Source organism: Heteronotia binoei, chromosome 12, assembly GCF_032191835.1.
Source record: "Heteronotia binoei isolate CCM8104 ecotype False Entrance Well chromosome 12, APGP_CSIRO_Hbin_v1, whole genome shotgun sequence".
NCBI classification, from domain to species: Eukaryota; Metazoa; Chordata; class Lepidosauria; order Squamata; family Gekkonidae; genus Heteronotia; species Heteronotia binoei.
In genome coordinates, this window is record NC_083234.1 from 8,357,471 (window position 1) to 8,380,991 (window position 23,521).

The window sequence follows — 23,521 nt, forward strand, 5'->3', positions numbered from 1 at the left end:
CCGTTGGCAGCCAACGCAATTCAGGACCAGCTGACTATGCGCCCGTAAAGGTGTCATAGACAATGAGCGTGCTACTGTGTTTGCACCAGCTGCAACTTCCGAGTCAGGCGTAAGGGTAGGCCCACGTAGAGCGAATGTCCTGTTGGGCTTCTGAATGTCCTATGGCAGGGGTCCCCAACCGCTGGGCCATGGACCAGTACCGGTCCGTGGCCTGCTAGCAACCGGGCCCCGGAATGAGGCAGAGCAGCCCTGGACTAAAGAGGCAGCATGGCCTCGCTCCAAGGCTGCCTCCTCTTGCAGAGTCCCGGGCTGCTGTGACCTTAGCCTCATTTATAGACAGAAACAATTTTTCCACGGACCAGGGGGGTGGACGACACTGGGGGTTTTGCCATCCCAGGCTGCCCCCCAGGCCCATGCCACATCCCTGCTCCCCATTAGGGTCTCCCCCCATTTAAAGACCCCTATGGGGAGCAGGGGTGTGGCATGGGCCTGGGGGGCAGCCTGGGATGGCAAAACCCCCAGCGTCGTCCAACCCCCTGGTCCGTGGAAAAATTGTCTTCCACAAAACCGGTCCCTGGTGCCAAAAAGATTGGGGGCCACTGTCCTATGGGATGTCCTGTTGGGGTTATGAATGGGTGGATGTTCAATCCAGCGTACATTATGGCTGGGGCGTGGTCTAGGGAATAATTTGATGCATGAGCATGGTGGCACAGATGTTTATTTCCTTGGTTGTTACCAGGGCCTTTGCAAAGCTAGGTCCAAACCTGGCTGTAAATGGCGTAGCATTCCAGACTTAACTCTGTCTGTGTGGATTAAACCAAAGCAGGGTGCTCCAACTTGGTGCTTGCGGGCGCCGTGGCACCTGCCAACGCCTTTCATGGCACCTTCCAAATGTATTTAAGAATAGAAGAGAAGCCATGTTTGATCAGGGCAATGGCCCATCCAGTCCAACACTCCGGGTCACACAGTGGCCAAAAACCCCCAAGTGCCATCAGGAGGTCCACCAGTGGGGCCAGGACACTAGAAGCCCTCCCATTGTGCCTCCCCCCCCCCTGCCCAAACACCAAGAATACAGAGCATCACTGCCCTGGACATAAGAACACAAGAGAAGCCATGTTGGATCAGGCCAGTGGCCCATCCAGCCGAACACTCTGTGTCACACAGTGGCCAAAAAACCCCAGAAGCCATCAGGAGGTCCATCAGTGGGGCCAGGACACTAGAAACCCTCCCACTGTGCCCCCCCAAGCACCAAGAATACAAAGCATCACTGCCCCAGACAGACAGCTCCATCTATACCCTGTGGCTAATAGCCACTGGTGGACCTCTGCTCTATATGCTTACCCAATCCCCTCTTGAAGCTGTCTATGCTGGCAGCTGCCACGACCTCCTGTGGAAGTGAATTCCACGTGTTAATCGCCCCTTGGGTGAAGAAGTACTTTCTTTTATCCATTCTAACCTGACTGCTCAGCAATTTCATCGAATGCCCACAAGTTCTTGTTTTGAGAGAAAGGGAGAAAAGTCCTTTCTCTACTTTCTCCATCCCAGGCATAATATGGTCAACCTCTTATCATGTTACCCCTCAGTCGACATTTCTCCAAGCTAAAGAGCCCCAAGCGTTTTAAGAAAGCGAGCAAGATGGGGCTTTCCCCTTAAAGGTGTTTGGCTGTTGGAGATTTGATCGGCTGTGTCAGTTTTTCAAAAACATTGCTTTGACAGCAGCGGCCACCATAGCAAAAGGATCTTTGCTGCGTCATCCATGGTATGTCTGGCTCCTCCTGCTGCTGCATCTACCACATTGTGTCAGAATTTGGAAGGTGCCTGCAAGCTCCAAAAAGTCAGGGACTCCCAGGCTAAAGTCTACAACAGGGATGGCCAAACTTAAGAGCCCCTCTCTCCATGCAGCCCAAGAAAGCACGAGCCGAAAAAACTGCCTCTGGGCATTAAACCCTCTCCAATGGTTAAAAAGGCATAGAGAGAATTGTCTTGTGGACTAGAAACTTGACTAAGTGGAGGTCCCTCAGCACACGGCTGCCTGCTGGCAAAGGCTCTGCCCATCTCTGGCCTGCAACTCCTGTGTGTGGCTGTCTCTCTGCTCTCCCTTTAGGGCTCAGCTCAAAGAGCTGCCTTTGCTGTCATTCCCCCGGCTGAAAGCTGGAAACTCACATCTCTAAGCTGAGTGGGTGTGAACTAGCTCACCATTTTTTAGCCTCCGGCTCACACATTTTTTGTCTTAGCTCAGGAAGGGTGGCCCCGGAGCGAACTCATTTATGCAGTAGCGCACAACTTCAGTGCCACCAGTAGCTCACAAAGTAGAACTTTCACTCACGAGACAACACAGCTTAGAGCAGGGATGGCCCAAACTTGCTTAATATAAGAGCCACGTAGAAGAAACGTCAGATGTTTGAGAGCTGCAAGACAAGGAAGGAAGGAAGGAAGGAAGTTGTTTTAATGTTTAAAAACATTGTTTTTATGTGGTTTAATTTGTTGCCGTTAGCTGCCCTGAGCCCATTAGGGAAATGCGGGATATAAATTTGATAAAATAAATAATTTTTTTTAAAAAATTATTTTTATTTGATCTGATTTATATCCCGCCCTCCCCACCGAAGCAGGCTTACAACATAAAATCCCAGAAACAGTAAATTAATAAGTATTAAAAATACACATTCGGTAATAAAATAACAATGATTAAAACAGTTAAAACAGAAAAACAGACTATTAGGTTGGTGCTATTCTGATGGCGACGGCCTTCTTCCACAGCTCTTAAATACCGGTGCCAGTCAATTGTATGTCAGCCGGAAGAGGACAGTCTTGCAGGCCTTGCGGAACTGCCTTGCGGAACTGCGGCCCTCGCCTCATCTGGTAGTTGGTTCCACCAGCTTGGGGCTATGATTGAGAAGGCCCTGTCTCTAGTTGATTTCAATCAGGCCTCCTGGGGATTACTAACCGATTTTGTGATCCCGATCTAAGTACTCTCTGGGGAACACGTGGGGAGAGACGGTCCCTAAGGTAGGCAGGTCCTCGGCCATATAGGGCTTTAAAGGTAATAACCAGCACCTTGTAATGAACCCGGTTTACTATCGGCAGCCAGTGCAGTTGCCGGAGTCCCGGCTAAATAAAGGAAGAGTTGGAAAAAAACCCTTTAACTTTCAGTGCATTCTCCATATTGCCAGCTGGCTTGGCGTTTAAGTGATTTAAGGAGAGATTTAAGTGATTTAAAGAGAGAAATGCCTCCTCTGTTCTGGCCAACAGAGCAGTGGGGGCTTTGAGAACCACCCAATGTGTGTGAAAGAGCCGACAACCTTCTGACTTGTGTTTGCGCTGGATTCTTTTAGACACACTACCTCATCTATGGGAAAGGCTTCCAGACCTGGGAATATTCTCCCGCCTACGCCATCCGCTCCTACGGTTACCTGTGGCTCCACGCCTTGCCAGCTCTTTTCCATGCCAGAGTCCTGCAAACGAACAAGGTAATGTACATCCTCAGAACTCTCCTGCCAAGAATTTTTCTCTCCTGCTATATAGAGAAAGTGAGAGCTTATTTGCAGGGGGGGGGGGGGGGCCTGGCCAGCTGAGTTTTCTAGCTGGTGGTTCTGAGTCCTGACACGGCTGATCTTCCGTGTGACTCAGCCTCTGACGTTCATGACTGGTTTCGTCAGCGGAGAACGAGACCGCGGAAGCAAAAGAAACGGCAAAATAACAGCGCTTATACTCCGCATAGAAAACCTATTCAATGTTTTCCACAAATTGTTTCTTCCAAAACTTCTTAGCAGTAATACAGACAAAAATGCCATCTATAACACAACACGCCTACTGTCCAGAAATATATATATATATTGTTTAAAGTTCAATGATTTCCGGCCCAATTTCATTTCAGGAAGACCTTTCTTCAGGGGACCGTCTTTTACTCTTATGGGTTCAGTGGTGTTGATGTGCCTTTTTTTAAACAAAGAAATATTAAAATTATACATTAGCATATACAGACTGGAAAAGCTGGCTTAACAAGCCAGCCTCAATTCAGGTTCTACTCACCCCGGCTTTCCAAATAATAATGTCACCTGAAGTCTCTTGTTGGAATGCCGCTGCCAATCCTTATCCTGCAGCATTTGATAGCATTCTGTATGTCTATGGAGAGCCAGTTTGGTGTTGGTGAAGTGTGCGGACTCTTATCTGGGAGAACCGGGTGTGATTCCCCCCTCCTCCACTTGCACCTGCTGGAATGGCCTTGGGTCAGCCAATGCTCTCAAAGAGCTGTCCTTGTGAGAGCCAGTTTGGTGTAGTGGCGAAGTGTGTGGACTCTTATCTGGGAGAACCGGGTTTGATTCCCTGCTCCTCCACTTGCAGCTGCTGGAATGGCCTTGGGTCAGCCATAGCTCTCTTATCTGGCAGAACCGGGTTTGATTCCCCACTCCTCCACCTGCACCTGCTGGAATGGCCTTGGGTCAGCCATAGCTCTCAAAGAGCTGTCCTTGTGAGAGCCAGTTCGGTGTAGTGGCGAAGTTTGCGGACTCTTATCTGGGAGAACCGGGGTTGATTCCCCACTCCTCCACTTGCAACTGCTGGAATGGCCTTGGATCAGCCATAGCTCTTGCAGAGCTGTCCTTGTGAGAGCCAGTTTGGTGTAGTGGTGAAGTGTGCAGACTCTTATCTGGGAGAACCGGGGTTGATTCCCCACTCCTCCACCTGCAGCTGCTGGAATGGCCTTGGATCAGCCATAGCTCTTGCAGAGCTGTCCTTGTGAGAGCCAGTTTGGTGTAGTGGTTAAGTGTGCGGACTCTTATCTGGGAGAACCGGGTTTGATTCTCCACTCCTCCACTTGCATCTGCTGGAATGGCCTTGGGTCAGCCATAGCTCTTGCAGGAGTTGTCCTTGTGAGAGCCAGTTTGGTGTAGTGGTGAAGTGCGCGGACTCTTATCTGGGAGAACCGGGTTTGATTCCCCACTCCTCCACTTGCACCTGCTGGAATGGCCTTGGGTCAGCCATAGCTCTCAAAGAGCTGTTCTTGTGAGAGCCAGTTTGGTGTAGTGGCGAAGTGTGCGGACTCTTATCTGGGAGAACCGGGGTTGATTCCCCACTCCTCCCCTTTCACCTGCTGGAATGGCCTTGGGTCAGCCATAGCTCTCAAAGAGCTGTCCTTGTGAGAGCCAGTTTGGTGTAGTGGCTAAGTGTGTGGACTCTCATTTGGTGTAGTGGCTAAGTGTGTGGACTCTTATTTGGGAGAACTGGGTTTGATTCCCCACTCCTCCACTTGCACCTGCTAGCATGGCCTTGGATCAGCCAAAGCTCTGGCAGAGGTTGTCCTTGAAAAGGCAGCTGGTGTGAGAGCCCTCTCCAGCCCCACCCACCTCACAGGATGTCTGTTGTGGGGGAGGAAGGGAAAGGAGATTGTGAGCCGCTCTGAGACTCTTCGGAGTGCAGGGCGGGATATAAATCCAATATCTTCTTCTACTTCTTCTTCTAAGGTAAGTTCTGTACTGTATGGCTGTGGCTGCTTATTGTTTTCAGCTGCCTTCCCGAGTCCACCCTTTCTTTAAAGGACTCGTCATCAATGTTCCCTCTAAGCTGCAGAGTCTGATGAGCAAAAATTCTGCTTTGTGAGCTCCTGGCATTAAAGCCGTGAGCTCCTGCATCAATGAGTGTGCTCCGGGGTCATCCTTCCTGAACTAAGACAAAATGTGTAAGCTGGAGGCTAAAAATCTGTGAGCTAGCTCACGCTAACTCCGCTTCGAGGGAACGCTGCTCGTCATCCACGTTCTGATCCATTGCAAATTGAACCCGTCGGGTACAGCTGCGGCAGACCGTTGGTCAAACCAGTTGAATCCAACTCTCAGTGTAGTGGTTTCTGCTCCATGGATGTAATAACTCCATATCCACAGGGTCGTGGCGATGATGCGTCTGAAACTAAAACCAGTTTGCTCGCTTAGTAGGGTAATTCTTGCGGTGAAGCTCCTCCAAACCATATGTAATTCCAAGCCGCCTTAAATTATGCTAATTCTTTTTTTTTCCCCCCGATGAGTTACTGTGTTGGTCTGCAGTAGAAGATCTGGATTCGAGTCTAGTAGGATTTCCAGCATCTTTGGCTTTCAAGAGTCAGAGCTTATACCTTGAAAATACCTGTCTTTAAGACTCTACTGGATTTGAATCATTATTTGTTGTTGTTGTTCTCTGATTGTCCCGGCTTTCTAGTGTCTTACCAGTGGGCTGAAACAGCTGGGTCTGGCTATTCCTAAAAGCATTCTGTTTTCCCCAGGTCCTCATCTTCTACTTTGTTCGCTGCCTCTTGGCCTTCCTGAGCTGCGTTTGTGAACTTTACTTTTATAAGTGAGTATAGGAGATGCTTTCTCTGCGTGCTTTTTTTGTGTGAATAGCGCAGCTGCTGACGGACATCCTTGCGAGAATGTTTTGCAGTTGCGTGCCATAGCGCATAACGGGAGCATGTACAGATAAGCGAATGCTTTTGCTCTATATCTGTTTTCTCTTATAAACCTGCCTTGAAGCCTGGATTTGGTTAGAAACCAAAATAGTAAATCCATAAGCATTTGCTTCTTAGATGTCTTATGCTGTTGATTGCATTAACTTGCATGCTCGAGTCTCAGTGTAAAAGGGAGACTGCAAATGTAGAAAAATACGAAAGAGCATAGGAAGAAGAAGATATTGGATTTATATCCTGCCCTCCACTCAGAGTCTCAGAATGGCTCACAATCTCCTTTATCTTCTCCCCCCACGACAGACACCCTGCAAGGTAGGTGGGGCTGAGAGAGCTCTCACAGCAGCTGCCCTTTCAAAGACAACTCCTACGAGAGCTGACCCAAGGCCATTCCAGCAGGTGCAAGTGGAGGAGTAAGGATTCATACCCAGTTCTCCCATATAAGAGTCTGCACACTTAACCACTCCACTAAACTGGCTACACCAAACTGAACACAAGAGAAGCTATGTTGGGTTCAAGCCAGTGGCCCCTCTAGAGAGCCAGTTTGGTGTAGCGGTTTAGTCCGCAGACTCTTGTCTGGGAGAACCGGGTTTGATTCCCCACTCCTCCACTTGCGCCTGCTGGATGGCCTTGGGTCAGCCATAGCTCTCACAGAGTTGGCCTTGAAAGGGCAGCTTCTGGGAGAGCTCTCTCAGCCCGACCCACCTCACAGGGTGTCTGTTGTGGGGGAAGAAGATAAAGGAGCTTGTAAGCCGCTCTGAGACTCTGATTCAGAGAGAAGGGCGGGGTATAAATCTGCAATTCTTCTCCTTCTCTATTCCAATATGTCACATGGTGGCCAAACCCCAGGTCCATCAGGAGGTCCACCAGTGAAGCCGGAACTCCAGGAGCTCTCCCACTGTTGCCCCCCAAGCACTGAGAATGCAGAGCATCATTCTGTGCTCCACCTATGCATTCTGGCCAATAGCTGCTGATGGACCTCTGCTCCCTATGTTTATCCACGCCCCTCTTGAAGCCGTCTATGCTTGTAGCCGCCACCACTTCCTGTGGCAGTGAATTCCGCGTGTTCATTACCCTTTGGGCGAAGAAATGAAGCATTTATTCTCTCTTCCGAGTGGTAATTCCCATCGCAGCTCTTGTCGCAACCAGGCTGGCCTCATGCTAACAAAGAGTTTAAAGAAAATACTCCCAAGATCGGAACTCCCATCTATGAATTGTGAATGAGGCAGGAGAGCTGGGATCTAGCACCGCCTACCGGTTGGCTTGCAGGGATGGCAAAATGGGGGAGTGAAAACCTCGCTAGGGGGGCAGTCTGAAGAACATAAGAGAAGCCATGTTGGATCAGGCCAATGGCCCATCCAGTCTAACACTCTGTATCACACAGTGGCCAAAACCCAAGTGCCATCAGGAGGTCTATCAGTGGGGCCAGAACACTAGAAGCCCTCCCACTATTCTCCCACAAGCACCAGGAATACAGAGCATCACTGCCCCAGACATAAGAATATGAGAAGCCATGTTGGATCAGACCAGTGGTCCATCCAGTCCAATACTCTGTGTCACACAGTGGCCAAAGAACCCAAGTGCCATCAGGAGGTCCATCAGTGGGGCCAGGACACCAGAAGCCCTCCCTCTGTTGCCCCCCCAAGCACCAAGAAGACAGAGCATCACTGCACCAGACATGAAAATATAAGAGAAGCCATGTTGATTTTTGCCAATGGCCCATCCAGTCCAACACTCTGTGTCACACAGTGGCCAAAAAACCCCAAGTGCCATCAGGAGGTCCACCAGTGGGGCCAGAACACTAGAAGCCTTCACACTGTGCCCCCCCCCGCCCCCAATCACCAAGAATACAGAGCGTCACTGCCCCAGACAGAGAGCTCCAACGATAAGCTGTGGCTAATAGCTACTGATGGACATCTGCTCCATATGCTTATGCAATCCCCTCTTGAAGCTGGCTATGCCTCCTGTGGCAGTGAATTCCATGTGTTCATCACCCTTTGGGTGAAGAAGTACTTCCTTTTATCAGTTCTAACCCAACTGGCAGAGACTGACCAAGAGAGAGATCTTGGGGTCATGGTAGATAACTCACTGAAAATGTCAAGACAGTGTGCGTTTGCAATAAAAAAAGGCCAACGCCATGCTGGGAATTATTAGGAAGGGAATTGAAAACAAATCAGCCAGTATCATAATGCCCCTGTATAAATCGATGGTGCGGTCTCATTTGGAGTACTGTGTGCAGTTCTGGTCGCCGCACCGCAAAAAGGATATAGCATTGGAGAAAGTCCAGAGAAGGGCAACTAGAATGATTAAAGGGCTGGAGCACTTTCCCTATAAAGAAAGGTTGAAACGCTTGGGACTCTTTAGCTTGGAGAAACGTCGACTGCGGGGTGACATGATAGAGGTTTACAAGATAATGCATGGGATGGAGAAAGTAGAGAAAGAAGTACTTTTCTCCCTTTCTCACAATACAAGAACTCGTGGGCATTCGATGAAATTGCTGAGCAGACAGGTTAAAACGGATAAAAGGAAGTACTTCTTCACCCAAAGGGTGATTAACATGTGGAATTCACTGCCACAGGAGGTGGTGGCGGCCACAAGTATAGCCACCTTCAAGAAGGGTTTAGATAAAAATATGGAGCACAGGTCCATCAGTGGCTATTAGCCACAGTGTATGTGTGTATATAAAATTTTTTGCCACTGTGTGACACAGAGTGTTGGACTTGATGGGCCGTTGGCCTGATCCAACATGGCTTCTCTTATGTTCTTATGTTCTTAACTGCTCAGCAATTTCATTGAATGTCCACAAGTTCTCGTATTGTGAGAAAGGGAGAAAAGTAACGTCTGCTATGCATTTCCAACTGCACTGGCTGTTGATTCTTCTGTGCAACGGCGCTCTCTTATGCTCTTCCCTCTGTTTCCCCAGGACAGTGTGCAAGAAATTCGGGCTGCACGTCAGCCGCCTGATGTTGGCGTTCTTAGTCCTCAGCACTGGGATGTTCTGCTCAGCGGCTGGTAAGCTAAGAAGGGAACAGGTGGAGGGTTGTTGGGGCTAGTCTGATCTTGGACATTTGGTGATGAAGGAGATTTCTAGCAGGATTTGCTTTGCTTTGGTACACCAGAAAAGCCCTGCTGGATCAGACCAGGGAGAGTCCATCTAGTCCAGCATCCTGTCTCATGCAGTGGCCAGCCAGTTCCTCTGGGGGGCCAATAACAGGGCAGAGAGGCTGAGGCCTTCCCCTGAGAAGAGCATCAGAAGAGCCCTACTGGGTCAAACCAGGGAGGGTCCATCTAATCCTGCCTCCTGCCTCACACAGTGGCCAGCCAGTTCCTCTGGAGCACCAACAACAGGGCAGAGAGGCCAAGGCCTTCCTCTGAGAAGAGCATCAGAAGAGCCCTACTGGGTCAAACCAGGGAGGGTCCATCTAGTCCTGCCTCCTGCCTCACACAGGGGCCAACCAGTTCCTCTGGAGGGCCAACAACAGGGCAGAGAGGCTGAGGCCTTCCCCTGAGAGAAACATCAGAAGAGCCCTGATGGATCAGTCCAGGGAGGGTCCATCTAGTCCAGCCTCCTGTCTCACACAGTGGCCAGCCAGTTCCTCTGGAGGGCCAACAACAGGGCAGAAGGGCCAAGGCCTTCCCCTGAGAAGAGCATCAGAAGAGCCCTGCTGGGTCAGACCAGTGAGGGTCCATCTAGTCCAGCATCCTGTCTCACACAGGGGCCAACCAGTTCCTCTGGAAAGTGAACTGCAGGGCAGAGAGGCCCAGACCTTCCCTTGATGTTGCCTTCTGGCACTGGGATTCAGAGGTTGACAGCCTCTGAATGTGGAGGCTCCCTTTAGACACCAGGGCTAGTAACCATTGATAGACCAGTCCTCAGTGAATCTGTCTAATTCTCTTTTAAAGCCACTTATGCCTGTGGCCATCGCTACATCCTCTGACAGCAAATTCCATGTTTTAATTGCTCTGTCTGTCCTGAACCTCCTACCCGTCAGCTTCATTGGATGCCCTCAAATTCTGGTATTCAGGGAGGAAGGAAATTATTTGCGTCCACTTTCTCAATCCCATGCAAGGCTTTACAAGCCTCTGTTCCGTCCTTCCCTTCGCCGCGTCTTTTCAAATCCAAAAAAAGGCACAGCCTCTTCGGCCTTTCTTCCCAGGAAAGCTGCTGCAGTCACTTAAGCACAGGGGTCCCAGACTGTGGTGGGAGAGAAAGATGGAAGTGCGTGAGCCGCCAAGGGGGTCTCTGTGGAAAAAGCAGGGAGTTGTGTTGAGAAACAAAAGCGGTGCTCCATGTTTAGCTGCTCTCCTCCCTGTATGTGGCTTCCGAGGCTCAACTAACACTGCACGTGCTCTTTCAAGCCTGTCTCCACGACAGCGAGGGCCAGAAACTTTGGCAAATATAAATGCTGACATTTCAGGATTCTGGAAAGGGCACTGAGTTTTATACTCGGTTGCTAGTCCTCTGCCAAACAGACTTCCGGCGACCTGACTGTGCTGAAAGAAACCTCGGAGGTACAGGAGATTTTTTTCTGGATATAGTTTTTTACTCCTCCCACTCCTTCTGCTTTGCAGCCTTCCTCCCCAGCAGCTTCTGCATGTACAGCACAGTCGTAGCGATGACAGGGTGGTACACGGATAAGATCTCTCTGGCGGTGATGGGAGTGGCTGCCGGAGCCCTGGTTGGCTGGCCCTTCAGCGCAGCACTTGGGTAAGCGAATGGCGACGGGGCGTGAGTGCTTCCCCCTGTGCCTGGAGGTGTTCCTGACCTGAGCCTGCTTCGGCGGGGAGGGCGGGATACAAATAAAATGTGATGATGATGATGCTTTCATTGGGCATGAGAAGGCTAGATAGGCGGGTGGAAAGGCACCACCGGTTTAACGTTTCAGCTATTGAGCACTGATTGGCGATCTAAATTTTGTAAATTGAGTGCCTGCAAGGGGATTCAGAAGTTGGCCGCCTCAGGATGTGGAGGTTCCCTTTAATCGCCCTGGCAAGCAGTAGCCACTGGTGGACCAGTCCTCCATGAATCTGTCTTAATTCCCCTTTAAAAGCCACCTTGCAGTTTTGTAAATATGAAGAAGAAGATTGGATTTATATCCCGCCCTCCACTCCGAAGAGTCTCAGAGCGGCTCACAATCTCCTTTCCCTTCCTCCCCCACAACAGACACCCTGTGAGGTAGATGAAGATATTGGATTTATATCCCGCCCTCCACTCCGAAGAGTCTCAGAGCGGCTCACAATCTCCTTTCCCTTCCTCCCCCACAACAGACACCCTGTGAGGTAGATGAAGATATTGGATTTATATCCCGCCCTCCACTCCAAAGAGTCTCAGAGCGGCTCACAATCTCCTTTCCCTTCCTCCCCCACAACAGACACCCTGTGAGGTAGATGAAGATTTTGGATTTATATCCCGCCCTCCACTCCGAAGAGTCTCAGAGCGGCTCACAATCTCCTTTACCTTCCTCCCCCACAACAGACACCCTGTGAGGTAGATGAAGATATTGGATTTATATCCCGCCCTCCACTCCGAAGAGTCTCAGAGCGGCTCACAATCTCCTTTTCCTTCCTCCCCCACAACAAACACCTTGTGAGGTGGGTGGGGCTGAGAGGGCTCTCACAGCAGCTGCCCTTTCAAGGACAACCTCTGCCAGGGCTATGACTAACCCAAGGCCATTCCAGCAGGTGCAAGTGGAGGAGTGGGGAATCAAACCCAGTTCTCCCAGATAAGAGTCCCCACACTTCACCACTGCACCAAACTGGCTCTCCAGCTGCTTGTATATGTGTGTTGGATGCAGCTGTGTAGTTGCATGTCTTGAGGTTTGTCATTTTGGGCAGTGATTTGAATTCTCTGCAGATGCTGCGACGCTTGGTGAGTTCTTAGGAGTCTCTTAGCCAACTCTGTTTCTAACCTTCAAAATTGTAGAGGAAAGCGCAGGAACGTGTGGGCACTGCCTTTGAGATGAAGGGGACTTTCCAGCGCCGAGGCTGTAGCTGGTGGAGTTATGCAGTACTTCGGCTAGCATTTTTCAAGCGCATCCCATGATTTGCACGATTTTGAAAGAGAAGTTCCGAGGGCGGCTCGTTCAGATTCTGTCTTAAAAGGCTGCAATGTCGTGCTTTGAAGATTTCATGCAGTAGTAATTCCACCCCCCCCCCCAAAAAAAAAACAGAGTTCAGAAGGAACAACTAGAAGTTCTTTCCCGACTGTTCTTCCATCACAAGGGGTTTCCTTTGGTTGGGGAAGGGAGTCATCCCATAAAGCATCTCTGTGTCCTCTCATAGCTGAATTTGAGTCCAGCAAGATTTTGGGGGTATAAGCCTTCAGGAGTCAAAGCTCCCTTCCTTGGATACCATCAAACTCTTGAAAACTCATGCTCTGAAAATCTTGCTGGTCTCTAAAATTCTGCTAGTCTTAAGAACATAAGAGAGGCCATGTTGGATCAGGCCACTGGCCCATCGAGTCCAACACTCTGTGTCACATAAGAACAGAACAGAAGCCATGTTGGATCAGGTCAATCCAGTCCAACACTCTGTATCACACAGTGGCCAATAATTTATATATATATATACACACTGTGATCTTGAATATATACACTGTAGTCTTGAATCTAGTTCTCATGTGCCCTCTGAAACTGTCCTCCCACAAAACTGTCCTCTCGGGTGTTTCTCTTGCTAGGCTTCCAATTGCCTTTGACTTCCTGATACTCAAGAGAAGATGGAGGAGCTTCCTGAAGTGGTCCCTCGTGGCCTTGGTTGTCTTCCTGGTGAGTTTCCACAACTGGCCGGGGCTGAGGAGGGAGGAGTGCGGGCATCTCTGTCTCCCGCATCTTTCGCATGAACCAGTATCAGATATCTCTGTCAGGAGAGACTTTCACCCTTCATACCGTTCACCCACTCCTCGTTGAAGCCAGGGCAGATAGGTCAACATTTCTCAACATTTCTGCTCCTTTCGAGAGAGGGACAGCAGTGCCTGAGCAATGGGTGTTCACGTGGACAAGAGAGTTCAGAAGTAGAAACCGGTTCCCTTCTTCATCAGTCAGCAACAAGCGAAGGGGGATTTTTCTTTTGAAAGTCTGGGTTCTGTTTAGCCCCCCCCCCCCACCCCCAGTGCCTCTTTGTCACTCGTGGCAGTGAAGCTTCTGGCCCGGTTGGCCACATGCAGGACACAGAGGGGGTGGGACGATCTCCACTGCGGCAGACATTTCTGCGGGCGAATTCCAGTTTCTACTTTTGCACTTTCCTTGCTGTGTTTGTGTTCCGTTTGTAGGGAAGTTTTTTTAAAATATAAGCGAGCGTTCTAAAATGGAATCTTCCACCTAAGGTCTGGTAAGCTCATAACAATAAGCTAGGAGGGCCACAGGAGCAGACTCAAGTGCTGGATTAAACCCTATGGAGGCCCCTAGGCAGTCAAAATCTTAGGGGGCCCATCGCAAATTATCTGCCTGCCCCACCACCCACGGCCCCCGTCGCAGCCTGCAGGCACCTTCTCGAAAGCCCCTTTTCCTAAGCTGCAGGGGAGAGGCAGAGAGAGGCAAACTTGGCGACAACGCCAGCAGCAGCCGCACCAGGCAAGTCGGGCAAAGAGCAGCTCAGTTGCTGGCTGCGCGTGCAGGAAGCAGAAGGTCCCAGGTTCAATCCCTGGCATCTCCAAAAAAAGTGTCCAGGCAAATAGGTGTGAAGAACCTCAGCTTGAGACCCTGGAGAGCTGCTGCCAGTCTGAGAAGACAATACTGACTTTGATGGACCGAGGGTCTGATTCAGTAGAAGGCAGCTTCATATGTTCAGGCTGGGAGGGCTGCAAGCCGGGGGGGGGAAACGGAGAGAGGAGGGAAAGCTGACGCAGTGCCCCTAAAAGCATGAGGGCCCTTAGGGCCAGTTCCTACATGGCCTAATTGTTAATCCAGCTCTGGGAGCAGAAAGCCTCAGAAACCTGGGGAAACGACTGGGAGTGTGTGGCCTCCAGGCCCACAGCTCACGACAGGTCCAGATTCTGTGTGGAAAGTTTCTCTTACAGCAGGGGTGGCCAACGGTAGCTCTCCAGATGTTTTTTTTTGCCTACCACTCCCATCAGCCCCAGCCAGCATGGCCAATGGCTGGGGCTGATGGGAGTTGTAGGCAAAAAAACCCTATCTGGAGAGCCACCGTTGGCCACCCCTGTCTTACAGTTTTGACTGTATTTATTGATTTTACAGATTGTATCGGTTCCAGTTGTTCTGTATCGGTTTGATTTTACCTTTTGGGATAGGGCGGAATATAAATCGAGCGAATAAAATAAATAAAGTTGTCGCTTTGTATGGGATTAAAGCTTCACGCGGGCCCAAGAGTAAAAGATCCCAGAGAAAGAAGTAGAAGAGGAAAAGGAGCAGGGACCTCAAAGGCAAGGGAGGTGGGAAGGGATGGTGCAGAGAATGAGAAGCAGAGAAAGTAGGTGGTGGTGGAGGAGGAGGAGTCTGAAGGAAGCGAGACCATGAAGCGAGGCCGGAAGGGAGTTCCGGAGAAACCTCAAAGCGAGTGAGACGGAGGCTCAGCTGGCTGGTTGCGGCTTCTGCTGAGCTGTTCTGCTTTGTCACCTGGGTGCCTCACTCAACAATAAGAGCCCCAAAAGAGGGTCTGAGAGTCAACGTTGAACTAGCCAGCCCAACTTTGGGGGGCTCTCAAATGTAAAAAGAGCCCCGCGGCGCAGAGTGTTAAAGCTGCAGTACCGCAGTCCAAGCTCTGCTCACGACCTGAGTTCGATCCAGCGGAAGCTGGGTTTTCAGGTAGCCGGCTCGAGGTTGGCTCAGCCTTCCATCCTTCCGAAGTTGGTAAAATGAGGACCCAGCTTGCTGGGGGAAAGCGTAGATGACTGGGGAAGGCAATGGCAAACCACCCCGTAAAAAGTCTGCCGTGAAAACATTGGGAAAGCAACGTCACCCCAGAGTCAGAAATGACTGGTGTGTGCACAGGGGACTACCTTGACCTTTTTTTTTTTACAAATGTAAAAACAGAATTTATGTTATGCCAGACAGGGTTGCCGCCACCCAAAGTGCAATCCCTGTGTCACTTTCTCCACTTCTGCTCTATCCTGTGGGGTATCGTTCATCCCAAGTCAGGATGTGATCTCATTGTGGGTTTCCACCCTGAACCTCTCTGCCGGGAGCAGATAACAATGCGGACAGTGCCAGGAAAGCACACGTCGTGATGACATCGCGCCATAGGGTTAAGTGAGAGTGGAAGACAGATTCGTTTAGGACAGCGTTTGACTAATTGGGTTATTTATTTATTTATTGACAGTCCTAATTGAGATCTTAAACTGTTGTCTCTTATGTGTGTCACACGACTGTTTGATTTTATTGTAAACCGCCTTGAGTGCCGCAAGGAGAAAGGTGGCAAACAACCGCCTGTTACACGGTAAAGGGCGTTAACCCGTGTCAGGGATGCAGGGTTTGGTAGCCGTCCTACATTCAATGTAAATTGCAATTCTGTAATCTGTTCTGGGGGGATCGCCGAGCAGTCGGGTTAGAACGGATAAAAGGAAGTCCTTCTTCACCCAAAGGGTGATTAACACGTGGAATTCACTGCCACAGGAGGTGGTGGCAGTTACGAGCATAGCCAGTTTGTAAATTGCAGTTCTGTAAACTGGGGGGAATTGCTCAGTTCTGGGGGGAATTGCTGAGCAGTCAGGTTAGAACGGATAAAAGGAAGTCCTTCTTCACCCAAAGGGTGATTAACACGTGGAATTCACTGCCACAGGAGGTGGTGGCACCTACAAGCATAGCCAGCTTGTAAATTGCAGTTCAGTAATCTGGGGGGAATTGCTCGGTTCTGGGGGAATTGCTGAGCAGTCAGGTTAGAACGGATAAAAGGAAGTCCTTCTTCACCCAAAGGGTGATTAACACGTGGAATCACTGCCACAGGAGGTGGTGGCAGCTACAAGCATAGCCAGCTTGTAAATTGCAGTTCTGTAATCTGGGGGAATTGCTCGGTTCTGGGGGAATTGCTGAGCAGTCAGGTTAGAACGGATAAAAGGAAGTCCTTCTTCACTCAAAGGGTGATTAACACGTGGAATTCACTGCCACAGGAGGTGGTGGCAGCTACAAGCATAGCCAGCTTGTAAATTGCAGTTCTGTAATCTGGGGGAATTGCTCAGTTCTGGGGGAATTGCTGAGCAGTCAGGTTAGAATGGATAAAAGGAAGTCCTTCTTCACCCAAAGGGTGATTAACACGGGGAATTCACTGCCCAGGAGGTGGTGGCAGTTACAAGCATAGCCAGCTTCAAGAGGGGATTGGATAAGCATATGGAGCAGAGGTCCCTCAGTGGCTATTAGCCACAGCGTATTGTTGGAACTCTGTCTGGGGCAAGTGATGACCTGTATTCTTGGTGCTTGGGAGGGGCAACAGTGTGAGGACTTCTCAGTGGCCCCACTGAAGGACCTTCGACCTTCTGATGGCACTTGGGCTTTTGTTGGCCACTGTGTAATACAGAGTGTTGGATGGGCCATTGGCCTGATCCAACATGGCTCCACTTATGTTCTTATGAAGGAAGGTGGCATGTTAAGGCCTGACCTCGTCAGATCTCAGAAGCGAAGCAGGGTTGGTTCTTCAGAGGGAGGCCACCAAGGAAGGCTCTGCAGTGGAAGGCCATGGCCAACCATCTCTGCTTCTCCCTTGCCTTGGAAGCCCCTTGCTGGGGTGGCCATAAGCTGGAAGCTAAGCAGGATCAGTGCTTGGGAGGGAGACCACCAAGGCAGGCTCTGCAGAGCAAGGCAGGGGCCAACCCCCTCTGCTTTCTCCCTTGCCTCAAAAGTCGCTTGCTGGAGTCATCATAAGTGGAAGCTAAGCCGGGTCAGTACTTGGGAGGGAGACCACCAAGGCAGGCCCTGCGGAGGAAGGCAATAGCAGATCACCTTTGCTTCTCCCTTGCCTTGAAAGCCCCTTGCTGGGGTGGCCATAAGCTGGAAGCTAAGCCGGGGTCAGTACTTGGAAGGGAGACTACCAAGGAAGGCTCTGCAGAGGAAAGCAATGGCAAAACCACCTCTGCTTCTTCTCGCTTGCCTTGGAAGCCCCTTGCTGGTTTTGCCATAAGCTGGAAGCTAAGCCGGGTCAGTACTTGGAAGGGAGACCACCAAGGAAGACTCTGCAGAGGCAGGCAATGGCAAACTCCCTCTCCTTCCCACTTGCCTCGAAAGCCCCTTGCCGGGGCCGTCATAAGTCAGCTGTGGCTCGCTGGCACTTTACAGCCACGATACGTCCTGATCAGTGTGCACCTTCAGCTTTACAGACAGAATTCAAATGCTGCTCTTCGCTCGTGCAAAGCGTGAGAGAACTTACAAACTCTGTCCTGCTTCTTGAAGGTGCCCCTCGTGGCGGCCGACAGTTATCATTACGGGAAGCTGGTGATTGCGCCGCTCAACATCGTCTTGTACAACGTCTTCACGCCGCACGGACCGGATCTGTATGGTGAGTCTTCCTGCCGATTGCCAGATGTGCTTTTGCGGGGGGGAGGGAGGGGCTGCTGAGGCCAGACGTGCTTTGGGACTGGCTCACACCGCTGGCTGGCCCAGGGAATTTTAGCCTCTGCAGCTGGCTGCGCCCGGGGGATCCTTAGTTGCAACCCAGCTCTGGGCTGGCCACCCTCCGTGCAACTCGCGTGGAGACCCCTTGGATTTTGTGTGACTTCATTTGCACCACTGAAAACGAGGCTGGACCAAACAAGGTCACTTAGGCAGGGGGGACAGAGGCCATCCAGACCACCTTGCTGGTTTTGTCCCTCTCTGCCAGGGGGGGCCAAACTGGGACTCACGCATATCATGCGGCTTGGTGAAGGCATTGTCTCTTTAAATCACGTTATTCAAGCCAAACCAGCTGGTGGCTTGGAGAATGCGCTTAAAGTTAAAGTTGTTTTCTCTCCTTCCCTCCCCTCATTTCCCTTCCCTTCCCTTCCCTTCCCTTCCCTTCCCTTCCCTTCCCTTCCCTCCCCTCCCCTCCCCTCCCCTCCCCTCCCCTCCCCTCCCCTCTCTGCCAGGGGTGGCCAAACTGTGACTCAGGAGCCACATGTGGCTCTTTCACACATATTATGTGGCTTGGTGAAGGCATTGTCTCTTTAAATCACGTTATTCAAGCCAAACCAGCTGGTGGCTTGGAGAATGCGCTTAAAGTTAAAGTTGTTTTCTCTCCTTCCCTCCCTTCCCTTCCCTTCCCTTCCCTTCCCTTCCCTTCCCTTCCCTTTCCCTTCCCTTCCCTTCCCTTCCCTTCCCTCCCCTCCCCTCCCCTCCCCTCCCCTCCCCTCCCTCCTCCCCTCCCCTCTCTGCCAGGGGTGGCCAAACTGTGACTCAGGAGCCACATGTGGCTCTTTCACACATATTATGTGCTTGGTGAAGGCATTGTCTCTTTAAATCACGTTATTCAAGCCAAACCAGCTGGTGGCTTGGAGAATGCGCTTAAAGTTAAAGTTGTTTTCTCTCCATCCCTCCCCTCATTTCTCTTCCTCCTCTCCCTCTCCCTCCCTCCCTCCCCCTCTCCCTCCCCCTCTCCCTCCCTCCCTCCCTTCCTTCCTTCCTTCCTTCCTTCCTTCCTTCCTTCCTTCCTTCCTTCCTTCCTTCCTTCCTTCTTCCTTCCTTCCTTCCTTCCTTCCTTCCTTCCTTCCTTCCTCCCCTTCCTCCCCTCCCTTCCCTCCCTCCCCTCCCTCCCCTCCCTCCTGTCTTGCGGCTCTCAAAACATCTGGCGTTTATTGTATATGGCTCTTACGTTAGGCAAGTTTTGGCCACCCCTGCTCTGTACTAAGCCAGACAAGTGCAAGAGAAGCACACTGGGAAAAGATGCCCCTTTGCAAGCTCAGAGTGTGTTTCTGCCACGCTGTTCTGATCTATATAGAAAGAATGGAGCATTGCAGGTTGTGGGAGAGCACGGGCTGCAGTGGTGGGGTGCCCCCTCTAGAATCGTTGTGGGGAACTTTCAGGAGCACGTCTCTCTTGCTGAGCCATCCCCTTGGCTTTGTTCGCTCGCCGTTTGGTGTCTCGGCCGAGTCGAGAAACTTCACTGCCTCGATCGTTCCTCTGTACAGAACTGCTTCGCGTTCAGTCAAACTGTTGTTCCCTCTAGCCTCGCGCTGCTGCTGTGGTTTTTCTGTGCTCTGCGTGGCCTCCAGGCTCGATGCTTCCAGACGGACGGCATTGGCTCGCATGTGGTGCATGGCCTGTGGGGTGCTGAGCGCACGACAGCAGCTTGTCCTTCTGGGTGTCCTTGGTCCCTGCACCACAAGGCTCGAATGCGTTGCAGTAAGACCCAGGAGCCCGCTTTTGCGCTCATCGGTGTAATCAGCCTGACCTTTCTGCATCTCGTGCGTGAGCGTGAGCTGGCTCCACATTGCCCTCCAGGGACCAGTGCAGCTCCAAGATAATTCAGAGTGGTGCTTATATAACGTCCCCCTGCGAACAAAGGAGCAGCTTGCCTGGAAAGGCATTGAATGCTGGGCCTGGAGCCTGCGTGTCGGCGCTGACTGCCGCTTGGGAGGATGATTCAAGCATGGGCGTGTCGGGACAGGTCCTGCCGCGCTTCGCTTTGGAGCTTGGTGGGTGGGAGGGAGCTGCCGGCTCAGGCGTAGGACTCTGGCACACCAAGGGGGTCTTCCCTCTTCTGCCTCCTTGCGACTTTACAGGAAAGCTTTGGATTGGTTGCCAAAAATTGATTGCTTTTGACGTATCGGGTACATTGTGCGTGACTGTGGTGGAGGGGATGTGGCTTAGTGGAAGAGCTCTGCTTGGCATGCAGAAGGTCCCCATCAGGCCCATAGCCGTGGGGGGTGGCCAGCCGCTCCACTCAACCCCCCCTTCCGGCTGTATGGCCCCAGTCTCCCCACCACTTTCGTGGCCCCCACTCTCTCTGCAGCTGCTGCTCTAGTGGCCCCCATCTCCCCACCACTCTGGCGCCTCCCATCCACCACCCACTGACCGGAATGGCCTTGGGTCAGCCATGGCTCTCGTAGGAGCTGTTCTCGAAAGGGCAGCTGTTGTAAAAGCTCTCTCAGCCCCACCCACCTCACAGGGTGTCTGTTGTGGGGGAGGAAGATAAAGGAGATTGTGAGCCACTCTTGATATTCAAGAGGTGAATGACAGGGTACAAATCCAATCTCCTCATCTCCTTACGCCCCACCTTTTTCGCTAGTGGGGACCCAAGGTGGCCTCCTCTCCTCTCCTCTCCTCCATTTCATCCTCATGACAATCTTGTGAGATAGGTTAGGCTGGGAGTGTGTGACTGGCCCAAGGTCACCCAGCGAGCTTCCATGGCAAGGCAGGGATTTGAACCTGGCTCTCCCAGATCCTGGTCCAGCACACTAACAGCTGCATCACACCGGCTCTCAGGAACATCAGCAGCTTTAAAGGGGAGCGACGGTGGCTCAGTGGTAGAGCATCTGCTTGGTAAGCAGAAGGTCTCAGGTTCAATCCCTGGCATCTCCAACTAAAAAGGGTTCAGGCAAATAGGCCGTGAAAAACCTCAGCTTGAGACTCTGGAGAGCCACTGCCAGTCTGAGCAGACAATACTGACTTTGATGGACCCAGGAGGGTCTGATTCAGTAGAAGGCAGCTTCATATGTTCTAAGGAGCGACGGTGGCTCAGTGGTAGAGTATCTGCTTGGGAAGCAGAAGGTCTCAGGTTCAATCCCCAGCGTCTCCAACTAAAAAGGGTCCAGGCAAGTGGGCATGAGAAACCTCAGCTTGAGACTCTGGAGAGCCGCTGCCAGTCAGAGTAGACAAGACTGACTTTGATGGACCGAGGGTCTGATTCAGTATAAGGCAGCTTCATATGTTCATATGTAAGCAGAAGGTCCCAACCTCAGTCCCTGGCATCGCCAACTAAAAAGGGTCCAGGCAAGTAGGCGTGAAAAACCTCAGCTTGAGACCCTGGAGAGCCACTGCCAGTCTGAGAAGACAAGACTGACTTTGATGGACCCAGGAGGGTCTGATTCGGTAGAAGGCAGCTTCATATGTTCATATGTCTTAAGGGGAGGGACAGTGGCACAGTGGTTAGAGCATCTGCTTGGGAAGCAGAAGGTCCCAGGTTCAATCCCTGGCATCTCCAACGAAAAAAGGTCCAGGCAAATAAGCGTGAAAAACCTTAGCTTGAGACCCTGGAGAGCCGCTGCCAGTCTGAGTAGACAAGACTGACTTTGATGGACCCAGGAGGGTCTGATTCGGTACAAGGTAGCTTCATATGTTCATGTTCAAAGGAGGCGGAATCTTGAAGCAGGCGCCACTGTCCTGAGGGCAAAGACCATCGGAGCACCCCCTCCCTTGTTTCTGGCCCACGAAGGCCTCCTGGACCCGCAGAGGTCTCCGGGCTGCAGGCAGGGTCATTCTGCAGCTCCTCTTCCGTGTCGAGGGCAACGTTCCCTCTAAGCTGCAGAGTCTGGTGAGCAAAGATTCCCCTTTGCAAGCTACCGACATGAAAGTGGTGAGCTTCTGCATCAGTTAGCACGCTCTGGGGCTCTCCTTCCTGAGCGAAGACAAAACTGTGTGAGCCGGAGGCTAAAGAAACTGTGAGCTAGCTCATGCTAACCCAGCTTAGAGGGAACACTGGTCAAGGGGCATGGCTCCCGCAGACCTTCACTTGCAAGGCAGGACGCGTACGGAGGTCAGAGAGGCCGGAGAGCCAGTTTGGTGTAGTGGTGAAGTGCGTGGACTGTTATCTGGGAGAACTGGGTTCGGTTGCCCACTCCTCCACTTGCAGCTGCTAGCATGGTCTTGGGTCACCCATAGCTCTGGCAGAGCTGTCCTTGTGAGAGCCAGTTTGGTGTAGTGGTTAAGTGGGCAGACTCCTATCTGGGAGAACCGGGTTTGGTTACCCACTCCTCCACTTGCACCTGCTGGAATGGCCTTGGGTCAGCCATAGCTCTGGCAGATGTTGTTCTTGAAAGGGCAGCTGCTGTGAGAGCCCTCTCCAGAACCACCCACCTCACAGGGTGTCTGTTGTGGGGGAGGAAGGTAAAGGAGATTGTGAGCCGCTCTGAGACTCTTTAGAGTGGAGGGCGGGATATAAATCCAATATCTTCATCTACCTCACAGGGTGTCTGTTGTGGGGGAGGAAGGGAAAGGAGATTGTGAGCCGCTCTGAGACTCTTTGGAGTGGAGGGCGGGATATAAATCCAATATCTTCATCTACCTCACAGGGTGTCTGTTGTGGGGGAGGAAGGGAAAGGAGATTGTGAGCCGCTCTGAGACTCTTCGGTGTGGAGGGTGGATATAAATCCAATATCTTCATCTACCTCACAGGGTGTCTGTTGTGGGGGAGGAAGGTAAAGGAGATTGTGAGCCGCTCTGAGACTCTTCAGAGCAGAGGGCGGGATATAAATCCAATATCTTCATCTACCTCACAGGGTGTCTGTTGTGAGGGAGGAAGATAAAGGAGATTGTGAGCCGCTCTGAGACTCTTCGGAGTGGAGGGCGGGATATAAATCCAATATCTTCATCTACCTCACAGGGTGTCTGTTGTGGGGGAGGAAGGGAAAGGAGATTGGGAGCCGCTCTGAGACTCTTCGGAGTGGAGGGCGGGATATAATATCATCTTCTTCTTCCCGTGCCACACGTTCCTTGGCACACGGTCCTTGTGGTGTCGCGGGGCTGACCCTGGAGGAGGAAGAGGAGAGCTGCGGTGGGGAACGTGAGTCGAGGTGTCAGGTTCACAGGGTCCCTTCCCCGCCCCGTGCAGCTGTCGGGTGACTCTTTCTGACTCGGGGCGGGAGGAACCCGAGGGCTTTTGTTCCCAGCAGCCTTTTTATATCCCCACGCACGCAACGAGGCGTCACCCCAGAACTATTCTAATCCCTGAAACATCCTGCGCTTCTGCAGAGGCTTCTAAATCGGGAACGCGCCGTTGCCAAAAACAAACAGGGTGGGGAGGAACGGCTGAGAAGGGGGGGACGGAAGAATTTGTCGTTAGCAGGCGGGGGTGGGAGAGCCGGTGCCAGCCGTGCGAGCCCCACGACGGCTCTGCCAGCTACTATGGCAGACTGAGGCCTTTTGCCAGGGCTTGTTGCTAGGCGACGGCTGGTCTCGCTTCCCGTCTCTTTCAGGTTTGAGAGCAGGTGGCTCCCCCAGTGCCAGGGTGAGAACAAAAGAGGGC

The 23,521-nt window shown here is 51.7% G+C and overlaps 1 protein-coding gene across 1 annotated transcript in view; it reads left to right on the forward strand.

Annotated features, from left to right (window-relative positions):
• The window catches only part of ALG9 (ALG9 alpha-1,2-mannosyltransferase), a 54,411-nt gene that overhangs the window by 3,455 nt on the left and 27,435 nt on the right, over positions 1-23,521 (forward strand). The window contains 6 exon segments of the mRNA XM_060250453.1: positions 3,333-3,467; positions 6,248-6,318; positions 9,348-9,436; positions 10,997-11,132; positions 13,101-13,188; positions 17,758-17,863. Of these exon segments, the coding sequence (XP_060106436.1) occupies positions 3,333-3,467; positions 6,248-6,318; positions 9,348-9,436; positions 10,997-11,132; positions 13,101-13,188; positions 17,758-17,863 (625 nt within the window).